The sequence below is a fragment of the Xiphias gladius genome, chromosome 15, assembly GCF_016859285.1.
Source record: "Xiphias gladius isolate SHS-SW01 ecotype Sanya breed wild chromosome 15, ASM1685928v1, whole genome shotgun sequence".
NCBI classification, from domain to species: Eukaryota; Metazoa; Chordata; class Actinopteri; order Istiophoriformes; family Xiphiidae; genus Xiphias; species Xiphias gladius.
Genome location: NC_053414.1, coordinates 6324129 through 6342960, shown reverse-complemented (window position 1 = coordinate 6342960; position 18832 = coordinate 6324129). Strand labels below are relative to the sequence as shown.

The window sequence follows — 18832 nt, the reverse complement described above, 5'->3', positions numbered from 1 at the left end:
CGCACTCTGAGATATAATTTCTCCTATACTTTGTAGTGCAAGAGAAATAACTCAGACAAACTGTATGGCTGATAGTAAACTACACATAGGCAGTTACAACATATGTGTTCCGGAAGCTAGAGAAAAAGATGAAAATAACAAGTTTAGAACCAGTTTAGAACTAAATAAACTTGTGTGGGTTCGTGTGTGTCTGCCGTCCAGGCTCTGATGTCCCTGTTTGTGCTGGCATCCAAAGATGGGTGGGTCAACATCATGTACCATGGCCTGGATGCAGTGGGAATTGACCAGCAGGTAAGGACAGACACACACCGTAGACACACACAATGCTGGTACAAAATTGCGTACTCAAACTCATATATAACTCATAGTCCAATGCTGATACGCAGAAAGTGTGGTACTCCATCAATCCATCCATTTTCTGCCTCTTACTTGGGTCCAGTTTGCAGTGGCAGGAAACGAAGTAGAGTAGCCCACATGCCTGTATCTCCATCTACATGGTCCAGCTCCTTTTAGGGAATCCCACGCGTTCTCAGGCCAGATGGGATATGAAATCCCTCCCTCCGCTCTGCCCCATGATGTCCTCCCCGTTGGATGTGCCCAGAACTCCTCCACAGGCAGGCATCCTGGGGGGCTCCCTGATCAGATCACCAAATCAGCTTATCTGGCTCCTTTAGAAGCAAAGGAGCGTCGGCTCTACTCCAAGCATTTCTCTAGTATCTGTATCTCTCCTTATCGTTAAAACTAAACTAAAATGGGATGGAATAGTTGTCAAAGACACAACATGTAAAGTAAAGTTACTTTAGCTGTTTGTATATGTGATTGTGGGTGAAGTTATGATTGTAGGTGAAGGTTGGATCATGAATCGAATGGGAAATTGAAAGCTCTGCTTTCAGGCTCAGAACCCCCTTTCACCACGACAGCCCGTGCCATAATAATGTTTCCACAAGCTTGTGGAAACCCTGCTTTCAAATTATATAATATGAAAATAATATTTACACCATTGCTGATACTGCAATTACCTACCTGTCAATATAGCACTCCATCTCCATCTGCCATACTGTCAAACATAAACTCCTTCACTTGGGGCGATGAACTTACTCACAATCTGCAGAGAATACCTATAAACTAACGCAGGACAGAGCTACCCTGCCCAGAACAGGAAATATGTGGTCACCACCTTGGGTAAGGCTTGAGAGGAGACACACCAATTTACCCACGATTAAGAGCAGTTTCAGAGGTTCCTAGGTTGCAACGTACAGTCTTGCCACCCGAATACTCCTAACTGTATATCCTAATGTACAGTATAATGCACTGGTTCAGAGAAGTTTAAAATTCCAGTCAACTTTCCTTTGACCTCACAAAACATGCACATGTTCAAACACATGACCTCAAAGTCCAATGACACGATGAAAACTAGTCTTCTGAAATGGCTACAAAGTGAGCAGATTCCCCTAGAATTGATTTTATTTGAAAATCTATTAAGGATGAGGCAGTATTATGGAGGATTCAGTTTCCCCGCCTCAGAGAGAAACCTCACTGCAGTCCAACATGGCACTGAATGACGAATCCTATTTGCACTCCACCCTGGGCTGTCAACACCCAACACTTCCAAATTGAAAATCTCACTCTCGTCTCTGGTTTTATTGTACCTGAACTTGATTTTTGTTTTGTAATGACTCCCTCCAATAACTACCTCCTCATCCCATCATCCTGATCTTTTCTTCACATTGTCTCCCTCTCCTTCCTATTCGTCTGTCTCCCTGTCATCCTGTCTGACCGGGGGCAGCTCCAGGGTTTTTGGACTCCAGGGGATGTGGAGTGTCTTGGTTACTCGGAGAACTGTCCATTGAGAGAGGCTTATGCGTAATTTTCAAATGTTTCTCAAAAAATGACAAAAGAAAATGGAGTAGCCCTCACGAGTTGCTCGTTACATTTATTACAATGGCAAGATAATCCAGGAACTAATTACCTTTCAGATTGTCACATTCATCGCCTGGATCATGTATATACTAATATTGTGATACATTAAACAAGAGTATGTAATTCTACATCCTTACACAGCTTATTATCATAAAGCTTCCCCTCAAATGAATAACCTCAGCCTTTATCTATATCTGGAGAACCTATCCCAGCACACGTTGGGAGAGAGGTGGAGTGCACCCTGGAAAGTTCACCACTCACGTTAATCACAAGCAGGCAATTCGCCAATTCCAGGTAACAAGAAGAACAGACAAACTCTAATCCTGTCGTTGGATTTGAACCCAGGACCTTCACGCTTTTTTTAGACGACAGTACCACTGAGCCACCATGCCACTCATAAGTAGTTTAGTACAGGATGAAGGATTCAAATTTCGAGAAATTCTGGCAAGGAAACTTGTGCCATCTCTTCTTTCACACTTGATAAGTAGAGAAGACTACTTGCATTGGAGGTTTGGTCAGATAGGAGTTGCCTTGGAGTATCGTCTTGGTAAGGCCATGCTGAGACCGACTTCAGCCCCGTGTGAAAATAAGCAGCCCCCGCATTCGTTTCAGTGGGACCACTACATTGGTGCAGCAGGGGTGCCTATGTGGTGGTCCCCAGCGAAAAAAAACAAAAAAAATTTGATAAATCCTGAGTATTATCAACTGCCGTGCCATGTTTTGGGTTCTGATAATCCTTCAAATAGAGCTGTTACTCCGCATGGACTGAAGCAACATCCCTCGCATTTTTTGACGCAGGACAGAGCCTACTTAGCAAGAGTCCTAGTTTCTTCTAAGCTCCCACCCATCACTGTTTTCACCGTCTGTCTGAATGAGGTTTTTAAAGCAGCTTGAGTTGACCTGGCCCAACATCTGAAGTCTGCCTTAATATCAATATCAGAGACAGGTCAATTTGTATGATGATAATGCCTTTATTTGGGACATTCCCATGGTGTGGACTTTTTAATTAGCTTCTGAACTGCATACAATAACATAACTGGAACAACTGGAAACCACAAAGCAGAGGACTCCAAAGCACGACTCAGGAGTCAAAAACAGTGCTTCAAAAATTCAGAGTGTTTACTGAAAAAAACAGGTCGGTACAGAGGTAGGCAAAATGCTCAGGAAGACAAAACCAAAAGGGATGAGGCAAAAGCGAGGTCAAAAAAACGAGCAAAACAAACCAGGAAGAGGCAACATCAGGAAAAATGGCTGGAATGCTTGTCACAGGGGAACGAACCCAATGTGGGACAGAGGGAAGGGAGCACAGAGACTAAATACACGAGGAGAGGGGAGACAATGAGACCCCGGCGCAACACGTTAGCGCAAGGCAGACGATCACAGTGGCAGGAAACGCACGGGGGCAGGAAGTGAGAACAGAATCGAGAGAGACAGTTAGCGACACCAAAATAAAACAGGAAATACTGCAAGTAAGGGAAATAAATAAAAAAACATGACCTAGGAGGCAGGAAAGGACATGACAGTAACACGCACATTATGTTATTTATGTGGTCCACCAATATTCAACTTTTGTATATTAAATTTTGAAGTTACCTAACCAACTGAAATAACTTTATAACTGCCTATTCATGTTCACCTGCTGTTTACCCAATCTGCCATCTGCACCTTACACATCCAGTCTCCTTTGTTTCTTTTTCCTCTCAAAATTATTTCAACTTTTTCTGTTTATTCTTTATCTTTCCACTCTTTCCAATTATTTACACATTTTCTCAATACTTTTAGGCCCTCTTCTCCATCTTTACATTGTCCTTTATTCCACTCTTTCTCTGTTCTCTTTCACTTTTCTTGGTGGCATTTTCCACAATAACAATAACTCTTTGCCTCATCACTCTCTCTATCTTCACTTTCTTTCCTGAACTACTCCTGCCAGTCCTTCCTTCCGCCTTCATCACGTCACTTCACCTGCTCTTTATTTTTTTCCAGTTGTCCCCCATTTCATCTCTTGTTATCTGTTCTTCTCTCCTTCTGCTTCCTCTTTTTTACCAACTTCTTCTTCATCTTACTTTTTCTCTAGCCCATGACCAACAACAATCCGTGGATGCTGCTCTACTTCATCTCCTTCCTCCTGATCGTCAGTTTCTTTGTCCTCAATATGTTCGTGGGCGTGGTGGTGGAGAACTTCCACAAGTGTCGGCAGCACCAAGAGGTGGAGGAGGCCAGGCGCCGCGAGGAGAAACGCCAGCGCCGCATGGAGAAGAAGAGAAGAAGTAAGGGATTCGAGAAAGAAGAAGAAAAAAAAGCAGAAGACAGGGAGTGTGAGAACTGAGACGGATGCTTGAAAAAAGAAAGAGGAGGAGAAATTGTAGAGGGAGGGGTAGATGCTTTGAAGCACAGGAAGGAGAGATGTAAAATACATGAAGAAGAGGAACATGATTAGGAAGAAAAATTGGGGTGAAATGAACGAAGGAATGGAAAGTTGGGAGAGGAGGGAGAAAAAGGAGGAGAGATGTAAAGAGTCGAGGGAAATAATGATAGATGGGAGGGAGGAGGAGAGATGACACCTAAACCTCTTTGGAGCGAATGAGGAGAGCGAGCATAGATGAAGGAAGAGATGATAGAATGATGGGAAAAGAGCATTGTCTGAGCAGAGGAATAGAGGGAAGGAATGAACCAGCAGATAGGAGTAGGTGCCTCACACTGCATATTAGTCATTCTAAAGACCTAATTTCTTCTCTCATAAATATCTTTTAACCATTTCAGTATCAAATACAATTCAGCAAGTTAATTAATATGTAAAATGATAATAAGCTAATACTTGACTTGAAGCTTCGGAAAGACTGTACTCAATATGTCGATATTCCAATATTTTTCCTGCCTTCTTACTCATTCAGTTTCCTGCTTGCCTTGTTTTCCTCTCTCTGCAACTCTTTCGTTTTGAACTTTCCCTCCGTCCAGAGGCCCAGAAGCTGCCCTACTACGCATCCTACGGCCGTGCTCGCCTGGCGATCCACACTCTGTGTACCAGCCACTATCTGGATTTGGTCATCACCTTCATCATCTGCATCAATGTCATCACCATGTCTCTGGAACACTACAGCCAACCGCAGGTGACCACACGTCGAGGTGTGGGTGTCGGAGTGATACAGACACAGCAGAGTTGTTTAAGGGCTTCTGAGTAGGTGGCGATGCACCATCTGGATGGAGTTTTTTTTTTTTTTTCTTTAAAAAGCGGGCAGTCCCAGAGGCAGGCTGCCAACCTGCTGCTCTGAATCAGCAGCGAAAACAGCCAACAACCAAAACATTCATCCACGTGCTGGAATACAAACACTCTGGCAGATTGGGGTATTAGCTATGTAAAATGTTTCTCAGAGGCAGAGATGCTCTTGAGGCAGTAAAAAAAAAAATAAGTTTGAGTTAAACCTTAACAAACAGGCCTCTAGTGTGATAGCAATAAACTAAACTAGCATGTGATATGGTAAAAATAAAAAAGTTGCATAAACACTTTTTCACATCTTAGATGGGTGCTATCAAATAAATGAAATCCAGTTATAAGGTTATTGGTTACTGAGGGTGAGTTAAATTCCATTTTTCCTGCCGTCCTGCTGAATAATAGAACACATCCGGCTTCATGGCACTGATATAGAATAATCTGTAACTTATTTCATGCTTTATTGTTATGTCTTATGCAGGAGGGAATGGACACTTTAAAATGCTGTAAATCAGCCTAGTGCAGGAGATTTTCTTCTTATTTTTAAGATGGTGTCGGATCCGCCGTTTCCTGTCACGTACTCTAACTGGGGCTGTATGCTCATGTAGGCTATATTTGACTTACTTTGTCTTGAGGCTGCTTGTTTTGTCTGGAGGCCGCTGTGTCTCAGTGCCGAGCCGAATTTTTACTGAAATAAATACCAGCGTGCATGTGCCGAAGGTATAAGATGATAGCAGCTTATTGCGGCTGCACAGAAACAACCCACACAGCTCATTATTTACAGTTGGATTTACCTTTTCAGTCTGCTTACGCCAGCTTTTAGCAATACTGATACTCCGAGTCGATAACTGTTTGAGATGCCAATGACGTCTACAGCTACCGCCCACACATGTGAGTCAAAGACCTACAGGTTTTTATGACTACATAACGCTAGGCCGAAGCACATGGAAAACAACAGAGGAAGAAAAACTGGCTTCTGTGCAATTATAAAGGGTCGTACCGTTCCTTCAAGTTGACGAGGGCAGTAAACCTGAACTCTGAAAAATTACGGTCTCTGACTTGACTCAAATTACGATTTTAAAAAGATAACCAATTATTTTTGTATCCAGAGCAGCACTGCCTTAAAAGAGCCTTATGTGCTTTAATGAGGGAGGGAAAAAAGAACAGCTTGCTTCAAGCAAGAGAAAGCACATATCTAAAATGCTATCACTTAAATTTGATATGGAATTTTTGCAGTGTTGACAAATGCTCAAGTCACAGTTTACCTTGTTTAGCTAAAGTATAGGTGGCTAAGTTAAAGGAATAGTTCGACATATTGGGAAATATGCTTATTTGCCATGAGTTGGACAAGAAGGCCGACGCCACTCCCTCGTCTGTACTCTTAACTATGAGACCGCAGTCATCAGCCACTCGGCTTAACCTGGCATAAAGACCGGAAACACGGGGAAAAGGCCAGCCTGACTCTGACCAAAGGTAAAAAAAAAAAATCTGTTCAATCTCTCTTTAATCTGTATGGAAAACCAAAATGTAATAGGACACGTCGTCCTAGCTACAAGCGAAGCCCAGCTAAGCAAATCAGCTGCTGGCGGGAGCTTCATATTTGCCGCACAGACGGGGCGGTGGTGTCAGTTTTCTCATCTGACTTTCGGCAGGAAAGTGAATTTCCAAAAATGTCAAACTATTCCTGTCAGTGTAGCATGACTGGGGCTGTACAGCCTCCGGAGGCCGTGTGAAAACTCTTCAGATGGATACACCTTCTGATCACAAAGGTGTTTAAAAGATCCGACTCTCCAAAAAGGTATAGCTTTGCCTGTGATGAGATTCTATATCTATATAACTAATACCAAAAAGTTTTTAGACGCCCATCCATTTGTATGATGTATGAATGTGGTATCATTTATGATAAAAATCACGGGTCATTAAAGTCCTCTTGATCCTGTTTTAGAAAATGACTTACTTACTTACTCACTGACTGACTTGAACGTACTGTTTATATATAAGATATTTACATAAAGATAACTGCATGTACTGTAGCTTCACATATAGTTTTCGTCAGTCTATAATTGGACTCCTGCAGACGTGATATAAAGGTTTAATTATGTGCATTGAGCATTGCAAGCTTTTGATTCGTGTAGTCCTTTTCTGTAATGCCTGACTCAGTAATGCCAGTGTCTCAGAAAAAGAATGTTCTCTTCTGCTCCCCAGAGTCTGACATAATTTAGTTGTCTGTCTCAATTAAGCTTTCTTCTATTAAAAGAGATTCATTGGCAGGACACTTTTCTCCCCAACGGTGAACGGTTACTGAACAACGACTCTCATCCTGCTAGTTGTTTGGTTGTTTTTCTCTCTTCCTCTCTCAGATAATACAAAGGTTCTTTTATTGCCGTGAAAAAAAGTGAAACAACGAGTCCATGTACGATATCCTTCCTGTGGACAAAGAAGTGGTTATGCTATGAAGTGTGGTAAATCAAAGTACAGTTCATTAGTTTATTACAGTTAAGATCAGAGGTAGAGACAGAGGAAATTAACCGTCTGTTACAGCTGCTGTCTTTTTTTCTTCTTCTAACCGCTGTCCCTCTTTAACCCCTGCTTCCCTCTCAGTCTCTGGAGACTGCACTGAAGTACTGCAACTACTTCTTCACCTCCACCTTTGTGATCGAGGCCTCTCTGAAACTGGTGGCCTTTGGCTTTCGACGCTTCTTCAAGGACAGGTACAAAGGAGACACTCCGAGCCGTAAAACCGAGTCTGAGTATTTGTGTTAATAAGGTATGGGAAGCTGCCGACGTCTGTGCCAGAACTTACTGTCTCTGCGCCGATACCAGGCCAAACCCTGCACATCGGAAGCACTCACCACATTCTTAGATGTCTCTGATATAGCAGGAGTGTATGAACCCTACTAATAGGGATACAGTGGGACCCGCAGTATATTAAACTTGGCAATTAAACTCTTCACGAGGCAGCTTTTTCAAATTGGCCGCTCCAAATATTAGTGAGGGAAAGCCTTCAAACTTCAATACCCAGAAATCCTGTTATGTGACATGAGTAATCTGTGCACAGTACAAGTGTCTCTGGGTCTGACTCGTGCTCATTAGTGAGGGTAAGATGGATTTTGGGATCAGTGCAGCCTTTTGTGGCGATCCGGACACTACACTGAAAGATTATAGCTCCTGTTGTTGATCTACGTGACAACTGTCACCCATTGTGTGGTCGTAAGACCCGACAACTGACGGAAAAAAAAACAAGATCACAGATACAAGTGGGAATTGCTGACTGGATTGTGTTCTCAGAGCTTTTTCCGGTGAAGGCGGAGGTACGTTTTGTACTGTGGCCGGTTGTACGGAAGCGGGCCGGGGGATAGAGAGTGCAGGACTCTGACGTCTGAGACCAGGGTTTGCATCCTTAGTCCACACATTTAGGCAAAAAAGGTACTTGAATATGAGGAATAATCATGGTTTGGTTCATAAAGTGTGTCTCGTGTTTTAAGTCGCTGACTTTTTAAGTTTGGGGATTCGCTGCTGTGGGTACCTAAAAAAAGTTGAATCGCGCTTCAGTCGCAACGAGCAGATATTGCTGTACAAAAGTGGATGATGTAGAAAAAGAAAATTAAATACTTTGCAGGGGAAAATTTTGCATCATCATCAATTGATATTTTCTCATTATGTTGATAAAAAAACCCAAACAGCAGCATTACATTGCCTTCGTAATGTATTTGCTGTTGCAGAGCTGTTGTATATAAACGTAATTTCTGGGTGACGGGCTTGGTTCTTTAGATGGATGAATAGATTAAAGAAATAATATAAATAATACATAAATAAAAAACACAGTTAAAGTAAATACTTACGTCTACATTTTGAAAAATACAGTATATTATGTCCTCTCTGCAGGCTATTCCTAAACAAAGTGGTAATGACGTTACTCACAGAATTACTTGTTGAAATATTGGTTTTAAAAATAACTCATATAAAAACTAGCTTTTCTGTGTACAAGGCTAAATAAAAGATACACATTGAGGCTGTGCGGGTGCAGAAACTCTTTTGAATTTTAACACCTGGCTGCACCCGACAGTCCGGCGAGGGGGGCTTTTCTCAGCCATGTGTACAGGCCTGTGGAGCAGCTGTGATTGTGTTGGAGAGTATTATTTCAGATACTCTACTATGTAGATTGTATTATTGCAGCCACTGATCCATTTTTAGAATTGTGGGTGTGCTGGAGGAAATTGCCGTTGATTATTTCTGCCCCCCTTCTTAGCAAAATGATCTCTTCCAAGCTATTTTAATGTTCTTTTCCCGTCTCACTCTTTCTGTCTCTCTGTCTCCTCCTCCTTGTCTTTTTCTCTTTATGTAAACAAAATCATTTAGAGTCATATCATTCCTTCTGTCCTTCAACTTAATTTATGTCTCTATCTCTCTATCCCTGTCTTTTCCAGCCTCCCCACTCTTGTGTGCTTTCTGAAGGCCTTGACTTTATACGGCAACCACGTTTTGTGCGAATGTGTTTTCACCGTGTAAACCTGAAGTGCTCCAGTTCTGCTGCGGCGCAACTGAGATATTATCGCGGACGAGATACATTAACTGTGGAGGAACGTACCCCAGGCAGCAATTTTGCAGTACATTGGTTTCAAAGTTGAACAAACTTCACTAGGTTGAAAATGGGGTTTATGTATTTAAGAAAGCGTAACTGCTTTTTAATATACTGTGCTGACTAGCCAAGAGGTTACATTACACTGGCTTAGATGAGTGTTTTGACGAAGCGTGGTTGAAGTTTTTTCTCTCTCTCTCTCCATCCCGGCCTTCTCATAGTGGCCAGGTGAAATCAGAGTTAGTCTGCTTTAAAAGGTGTCATTTGGAGACTGCTCAGCTTAGAATTTAAAGACGCCGGGAGCACCTGTAATATGGGTGCCGCTGACAGGCAGCCGTGGCTCTGCAGGCGCAGCAGCTCTTCCACCAACTCCTTCCTGTCGATGATCCAAAGTGTCCTTGAACAGGACGCTCAACCCCGTTTGCTCCCGATGGTTGGGCCGGCGCCTTGTGTGGTAGCTCACTGTGAGAGTGCAAGAGGGAATGAGGGGCAAGTTGTAAAGCATGTAAAGCTATGAAAATACAGTCCCCTATGTAAGATGACCGTGTGGATGCCGCAGCCTGATCAGCCAGTTTTCTACCGTCGAACTGCTGTAGGTCTCTCTCTCCCTTAATATGTTAATCAGCTGAATGAATGCCACTGGCAAGAATTCTTATGAGTGTTTGAGTGTCAGATGATGGTCAGTATGTTGTGTAAGTGGTTTCTCCTTTTTTATTAATAGTCTTTGCATATTAAAAGTAGCTAATAAGGTACACAGTGCATATACAGTATAATACAGCCCACGTAAACGCACAAAACCGACTGGAGGTATAAACAAAATACAAAGAATTTCTTAAACTTTTTTGTACATCCTTTTGGATATGAAACTAATCATTCAATTTTTTCATCATCATATTGGAAATTGATTTGCAATGGCGAAACTCTAATCCACCACTGAAACAAATCTATTATTGACCACGACGTTCACAAATATTCCCATGTCTGATGTTGATCAGAACATTCACGTCGACTTAACTGCAGCAACAAAATTGTTAGAACCCCGGTGGATCTCCACAAGTTGCACTTGAAGGGGAGGGGCCACGTTTGGCTTTCTTGAATAGGCTGCGGATCAGGTGACCTAATTTGTCATGTCGTGCACGTGCGGCATTAGTGGCAGGAGCCAGGTTCAAATGAAAACGTTTCAACGTGCAGCCTGTTATGCTGCTCTGAAATGACAACAGACGAGCTAAAAAACAAGAAGTCATGGTTCTGAAGCTGCAACATTTGCATAGTATTGAAAGGGTTCTTCCAGTCTTAACATAAATATTCATGACAGGAGCGGGCCTCCAGGTAATGGTGGACTGTTACCCATTCTTCTGCAAAGTCAGTTGAGGAAGAATCATGCAAATTATTCATAAAGTTGATGTACAATATTAATATTCATTGAAAAATTAACATAACACAGACCCCGATGTGTGCAGCCATGAAGTCCCAAGCCACATCCAGCGAAGACTTCAAGTCCATGCTGATTCTACAGTTGGTGGCTTACCTTCACTTTTTGTTCTACGGTTTACGGCAGAATTAAAAAGTCGTCGTGTGTGTGCAGGTGGAACCAGTTGGACCTGGCCATTGTGCTGCTGTCAGTGATGGGCATCACCCTGGAGGAGATTGAGATCAACGCCTCTCTCCCCATCAACCCCACCATCATCAGGATCATGAGGGTGCTCAGGATAGCACGAGGTAGGCACACACACACACACACACACACACACACACACACACACACACACACACACACACACACACACACACACACACACAACTAAATGCCTACCCTTAACCCTTACCCTAACCCTAATCCTGACCTGAACTCTTAAACCAAGTCTTAACCCTTAACACCCCCCTGAAGTTGTGTGGTCCAACCAAAATGTCCTCACTTTCCCAAAATGTCCTCACTCCGTAACGTGTATAACTCAGACTGGTCCTCACAACGATAGAAGTACAAGTACACACACACATACACACGGAAACAAATTCTAAATCCTTTGTCCCATGACATTTTCTGAAATGAGCACTGTCGAACAAAGATAACATGTAGTGCAAATGCTTTATTAACCTCAACTGCAGATTTATCCGGGACTGAATTTAAAAAAAGTTCATATTAGAGACGCACTTTTTCCTAAATTTTACCCATTTAAAAGAAGCAATTGGAGTGTAAATATATACTTTCTGTAAAATTAAAAAAAAGAGAGAGAAATTCAGAGATGCTGATTGGTGAAGACGTTGTAAGAATGTTTTTACTGCCATAAAAATGAAACTAATGCTAATTTTACCATGTATCACCACAGGTCATTTCCCCCATTTTATAATGTTATCTTACAAGAAAATAAGGTTTTGTGTTATGTGAAGGTTAGAGTCAAGCCTTTATTTATTTACTTATTATTTATTTATTCATAACACCAAGGAACTAATATGATTCAGCTAAATATAAATTACAGGTTTTTTTTTTTCTCTTCTCTTTTCTTTTTTTTTTTACCGTGGACTGTTTTTTAATGTGGGAATGATTTCTATCAGGGGTGGTAACTTTTTTGTCATCGGGCCTCGTGCCATATTCGGAGCGGCATTTAGTGAGCCCTCAGACATGTCAATACAAGCCCAGCTACCCATTTCTCTGATTCACTCAATTCCATAGCCAACATACACGCGCGTGTCGTTTACAGTCCTATTGTTGTGTGACTCCTCCCTTAACCAAGGCAGAGCTAACACTCCATTTCTCTCCCTCACTCTCGCTCCTTTTTTTAATATGACTCCTGTCCGGCACCTGTGCTCTTATTATTCAGAGGAAATTACAGAACTAGCTCTCCGGGCGGCAACTTCACACTTAGGAGGATAAAAGGCTAATTACATCAATCTCACTTAATCCTCGCCCTCATACCGTCGCCCTCTGCCCTCCATAATACAGCCCAGGGGATGCTGAGTGGACCCATGGGTAATGTGCCAATTAAACAGCGGCCTGTGGTAATTAACAAGCAAGCGGGGTATCTGATGATGACTGGGAGGGCTACTGGTGACTTTTAGTCTTTGCACTCCTCTCATAACATTTTTACCACTCTGTCTGAATTTTAACTAACTTGTGTGAGTGCGGGAAAGAATATTAAAATGTTTCACGATCTTCCCCTTCTTCCAAGTAGCTGAATTTTAAAACTGCACTGAACATAAGAGGAGATTCAGCCACACTGGTTGACTACGTATAAAGTAGTATGCCTCAACAGTTCCGGTTCTAGACTTCATTAACATTTTTCAAGATCTAATATCGATATAATTTACGGAAAGTGCTTTCTTATTCTGAATGAAGGCTGTAGGAGTTTTCCGACCTATGTTTGACCAGTTGGTGACATTCAGCGCTGCAGACCTCACTGGGACTGTTCCTGCCTCAGTAGCAGGGACTTGTCGGGCGGCGTGACTTGCATACGGGAACCAACGCTGGAACCAGGTCCCCGTGGTTCCTCACGCAAAACCCTCTGCTAAAAATGTCCCACAAAAAGCCTGTTCCCCGCTGATGCTGTTGGAGTCTAGGAGTTTGGAGAGAAGGTTCTTACAGCAGCACCGGGCAGAACTGGATAATGATATTGAGCCGCTCTAACTACGCGCCACCCCCCAACCACATCAAACCTCCTCTCTCTCACACACACACACACACGTTTCCTCACCACCTACCCATCCTGAGAGAGGTCCACCTCCCAGGAGGTTTTATTGTCTGAGCGGCCGTTGCCGTTCCCCATCAGAGTACAGCCGTGGTTTTTTTTTTTTTCACTCTGCTACCAGCCACATCTTCAGCCTTGTTCATCCAGAAATTGGACCGCTGGGAATTGTGGAGGGTCTCTAATGGAGAGTCGGGAAACCTATACCATCTATTGATCGTCTGTTATCTCTATCCTCCTCCCTTTCTCTTCGTACATCTAATCCATCTTGATCATCCCTCTCTTTTTCTGCGGTGTCCTTTGCGTTTTTAACCTTTGTTTCACTTTCTCTCACTCTGTAGGCGTTGTCTTTTGTTTATCACCCAACCCAAACACACATGTCCAAAGCATCCCGCCGGCACGCACAAAGAAATCCACACAAACAGTGTGTATTACAGCTTTTCTGTGCTCTATCTCCAGTGTTGAAGTTGTTGAAAATGGCAACTGGGATGAGAGCTCTGCTAGACACGGTGGTCCAGGCCCTTCCTCAGGTATGTGTCATCACACAAACACACACACACACACACACACACACACACACACACACACACGCATACACGCACAGACATCCTCCCTGAGCTTATCACGAGGACACACACAGGAGTTAATTAACATTTGTGGGATGATAAACGAGCGGCGTCGATGGAAGCTCCCTGAGAATTACAACTTTCATGGAAGTCGGGCTATGACTAAATTTTTGGCCCCAATGTTATGACACCTTGTTAACTTTCCACTGCTCCTCTATAATAAAGACCTTCGTGGCATTGATTTAAGATGTCTCATTGCCGGTACTCTTACTGAGACAAGAGCAGCTTAAATGTTCTGATCCCTTGGTACACAAAGAGTCTTTCTCTTCTTGAACCTTTACTTAGATTCATATATATCTGTGTTTTTGCTTGTCCTGGAATTTGTGGAATACAGTGGAATTTTGAGAGCTACTATTAGAGCCAGGGAATCTGGGAAGTGTTAAGAACTATCTAGTGAACACAGTAAATGTCAGGGCTCAGAACTCTATGGGAAAACACCAGAATGTCTTTCAAAAACTGTCTCCCATCCCATCACGTCTCTACACACAGCAGCAGCCGGGTTTCTTCGGGTCAGTATGACTTGTTGCCTTGTCGCTGTCTAGGCTTCACTTTGTGTTTGTCTGCCTCCATCAGTTCAGTCATTAGTTAGATTCCCGTGTCTAGAGCAGTAACTGTAGTTAATGGTAAGGACAGATTATGCATAGCGGCAGAAAGGATTTTTGTCAGATAAATGATAGTGAAGCTTTGGCACTATTGGTTCGATAAATGGTCCAAGTGATCACAGGGGGCTTTGGATGTTCGGTAGTAAAAAAGATGTCTGTACAGTGCAGCCTACTAGAGAAGTCATACCCACCACCATTTAAATGCACAAACGGTGGTGTAGTGCTTTTAGTTGGTGCATTAAAGGATAAGGCTGGCAGTACTCTGTATCTTTGTTTTCTGTGGACAAATCCCATGAAAAGAAACCTGAAAAAAAAAAAAGAAACCTTTTTGATTTCCCTAATCACTTTATGGCTCTCAGCCACAAGCCCGTTCATTCCCCCTGAAGATGTAAATCTCTAAAAACGGATCTAAAAAAAATAAATACTTTCTTTTTTTTTTCAATAAGGCTAAATTATTTCACGAAACAACTGGGCACAATAGTTCTTAGTAAATGTTACTCAAATGGGAGGAAATAACATATTCATTTGGGGATTTTCAGCTGTGAATTTGGTACACTAGTGATTTATGACGGCAGGACGTTGTGTGTGTGTGTGTGGGGGATTGACTCAAAATAACTCTAATGCCCATGTTTAACATAATGAAGGCACATGACAGCCACTTTAACAGTGTGATTCACTGATGTGTTTTTAATAGTTTTAGGACGACACTGGAGCTCTATGGCACAGAGGAATCATTCATCTTTATCAGGCTTTGGATATACAGACAATACTATAATAGCAGGATAGATTCATTCAGAATAAATCATTTTGGTCTTGGGATTTGTGGACAGTAAATAAAATACAGAAAATGTTTCTTTGTGCCAGTTTATCATTTATGTTTTACAGGGAGGTTATGTGGTGTAACTGTTGCTTGACAAACAGCAGTTTTTTTTTTTCCATCCGCCCGGCATTTCATTTGCCCGGCAATTTCACAGTGACGACAAGAAGTCCTTGCGGCCAGCGGCAACACACAGTACAGGGTCTGAGAACAGAAACCATAAACGTGTACACGCAGAGACAGCAAACTGTGCACAGACATAGCTCAACAAGAACAAAATGATTGAGGTGTATGTTTCAAACTTATGAGCATTTGGTCAAATGGTTTCTTAACGTTTTCAAAAAACTGCAAAAAAACCGGAGACCGGCCTGCAATGGGATCACACCAGTCGTGACGCCTGTCAACGTGTCGACGTTCCGACCCCTGAGTACTCGGTAGTCATTTCCACATTGTCAACAGGCAACGCGGCTGGTGTGATCCCATAGGACAAGTGGTCTGTAGTTTTACCTAATGTCTTCGCGTGGATGGGAATGATTGAAACTGGGATTCGGTGATCCGTGACTGAAAACGAACGTGGGCCAGAGGCATGAAGTGAGGCGGCCAAAGGCCCCTTCCTCTACTTCCACCCCGGCCTTCATTTTGATCCCCACTACACACCTGTGATGTTTCGTGACTGCGTCTTGCGCGGTTGGGACGCTATCGTGGTGACAAAACCTGTCCAAACAGACAGACAGACAGACAGAAATATAAGACCTGCCGAAGTACTCGAAACCGCCTCTGAGGTAGTTCTCACTGCAGCAGTGGTCTCCAGGACCACATTTTGCCACGAGGACACACACACACACAGCTTCACACGGTGAAAACAAAACCGGCCCCGCTGTCGTGGATGGTAATTACAGCAGTGGTAACAGTGCCAGCTGTTTCTTTTTGATACCGCACTAAAAGCCCTGTCTAACCGCAAATAGTGCTAAAGCTATAAATGGTTTCTAACTCACAAGATCACGAGGTCACGGAACCAAAATGTGCTGAGAGCTACCTTCTTTCTTCTTACATAACCAAGATAAAATTGCATGTCATTGTATAGCTCATGTATCCTCTCCGGGCGAAATATATATTTTGCTGCATTTAAAAAAGCCTTTTCCTAACATTATTTATTAATGTGAGAAAACCAGAGAAAAACACACTGATGGATGTGGACTGGCTGCTCTCCACAAAACATCTCTTTATTAAAGACATTTGCAATCGAGTGATTCTGTGTGCAGCCTGAAGTTGATTTTTTTTTTTTTTTTCAGTTCTGCTGCATCAACAATGCTCTGACCGAGACCTCTGGGGAGATTTTCGTCTCCCTGATGTTTGGGTAGAAAAGCATGTGCACGCAGAGACACACAGATATACACATTAACACAAACAAACACGGACACTGAGAAAAAAAATTACAGTCATCGAAATCTCCCCTGCGTCAGTTGTGCCTCAAATCAATAGTCCCTTTTTCCATCCACTTTAATTTGTTCTCCCCCCCCAGTCCCTGCTCTCTCGCTTCAACAGATTTCATTGGTTTTGTTGGTTTTGTTTTTGCAGTGGAAACTTAGACCACAACAAAAATACACGTCGAGCTAATAGGGGGGTCAGTGGAAGCGGTGCTGTGAACATTAGCACACACAAAACACAAGGCATCAGAAGTCAGTAGCAAATGAAAAATGCTTTTATCCAGCCAGACAGATTTTTTTTATACATGGGTACAGGTATGAACACTTTATGTCATGATTTATTTTTCTAAAGTATCCCATTAAGTAGAATAGAACAAATGAATGTGATATCAAAGAAGTCTGTAAATTACTAGCTGTGCTTTGAAACAACAGTGCAGTATGTGACGGTCAACAGTCCTACAGTATCATGACCTGCTAGTTGGTTCATTTTAATGTTATTCTGGAAATGCTCTCACTACAACTAATTGTTTGAAATATAAATGTAGATACAACCTTTATGTCCTGCTTTTCACCCTTGAAACTACATATTGCTTCCCACGTCTTCAGTCACTGTTATAATAACGCAAAACCTCGTTTTTATACAGACTTCATCTTTTGATACGTTTTATTTTTGAAAACAAGGAAGAGAGCAAAAGAGGGTCAGGTTTGACTTAATTAACATTTCATCAGCTTCATCATCTTGACTTTTTCTCTTAGCTACACCCCCACCAGAAGGAGTGAATTGTGCAAAGTAAAGCCACTGCAGGCGGGGGGGAAAGAAGAAGAAAAAAAAAGGAAGAGGAGTCCCTTTAGAATGAAGAACATGCAGCACAGACTTTATTCCATTTTTGCCTTCTTCAGAACCTGCAAGGAAAAGGGAGAACATCATTGTATTTATAGCTTCTGGGGCAACCGAATGTGAAGCACATAAACTGCCGAATTAAAATAATCCACAAAGTATCGTCATCGGGCCCCATTCAATAGGAGAGAGGGAGAGAGAGAGAGAGCCATAGAGCAAATATATGCCAGAGTTTTAAGCGCTTCAGCTACAAAAAGTAAAGCCACTACAGTGTTGTAAGATTGTAAGAATGCTCTGTGTGCAGTTGAAATCAAACATATATAACTACACTGTGAACCATTGAATCATTTTTTAAAATGTATGTCATGTTTTTTGTTTTAGATTTAGCTTTAGTGTGTAAACAATCACCCTACTGGCCTGTGAGTCCGGTGAGAAGCTGCCACTGCCTTCTATGATATAAAACCTGAGACCTAAAGTACTCATGGGTACCGGAACCCTTTCCACTGGTTGTGTTTAAAATCTACTGTATATTCTAAATCTGGTCGCCTGCTCAGGCACATACAGTCTGAGGATCCTCTTTCACCACCAGTAAAAATTTCATGGTGACTCTGGAAAAAAAGTCACACTCCCACTTTCCCTGAGAGCGTTTTAGCCGCTCTGTCTAAAGGGTCCGTTCTTCCACCGGAGCCTGAAGTAGGCGTAAGGACCTTCACCCAAGCGTGACCTTTTTTCACATGACGCACCCAATTTCCTACACGATTGTAAGAAAAAAACATGTCCCTCGATGACACAGACGATTGAGTCAAGGTTTCATTAGTCTAAATACAGAAAAGAACAGGTTTAGTAAACAGTCTTGAAAGTTTGCAGGCCAGTGCAGGTTTGTTCACTACGGAAACCAAAGGGTATAAATATCAAAGCCCACTCTAACTGTGCTTCTCACAAGCCTCTGTTGCCTAGTTGCCAGCTCTAATGCCTTCATAGCAGTCAACAATCTGTTTCTTATACCACGGCATTCACATCCCTCTGGTGTACTTTCACTCTCGGCTTGAAGGATCTGAAGACATCAGGCGGGCTTAAGTTACATGCTGCAAACTGCCTCAGGGCAAGTCGTAGCTTTTAATATCCACCAGGAAAC

At 42.5% G+C, this 18832-nt stretch overlaps 1 protein-coding gene across 1 annotated transcript in view; it reads left to right on the top strand.

Moving 5' to 3' along the window:
• The window catches only part of LOC120800371 (voltage-dependent T-type calcium channel subunit alpha-1I-like), a 218364-nt gene that overhangs the window by 175079 nt on the left and 24453 nt on the right, over nt 1-18832 (top strand). The window contains exons 25-30 of the mRNA XM_040146439.1: nt 202-291; nt 3995-4187; nt 4876-5027; nt 7730-7839; nt 11293-11426; nt 13847-13917. Of these exons, the coding sequence (XP_040002373.1) occupies nt 202-291; nt 3995-4187; nt 4876-5027; nt 7730-7839; nt 11293-11426; nt 13847-13917 (750 nt within the window). The remainder of the gene's footprint in view (nt 1-201; nt 292-3994; nt 4188-4875; nt 5028-7729; nt 7840-11292; nt 11427-13846; nt 13918-18832) is intronic.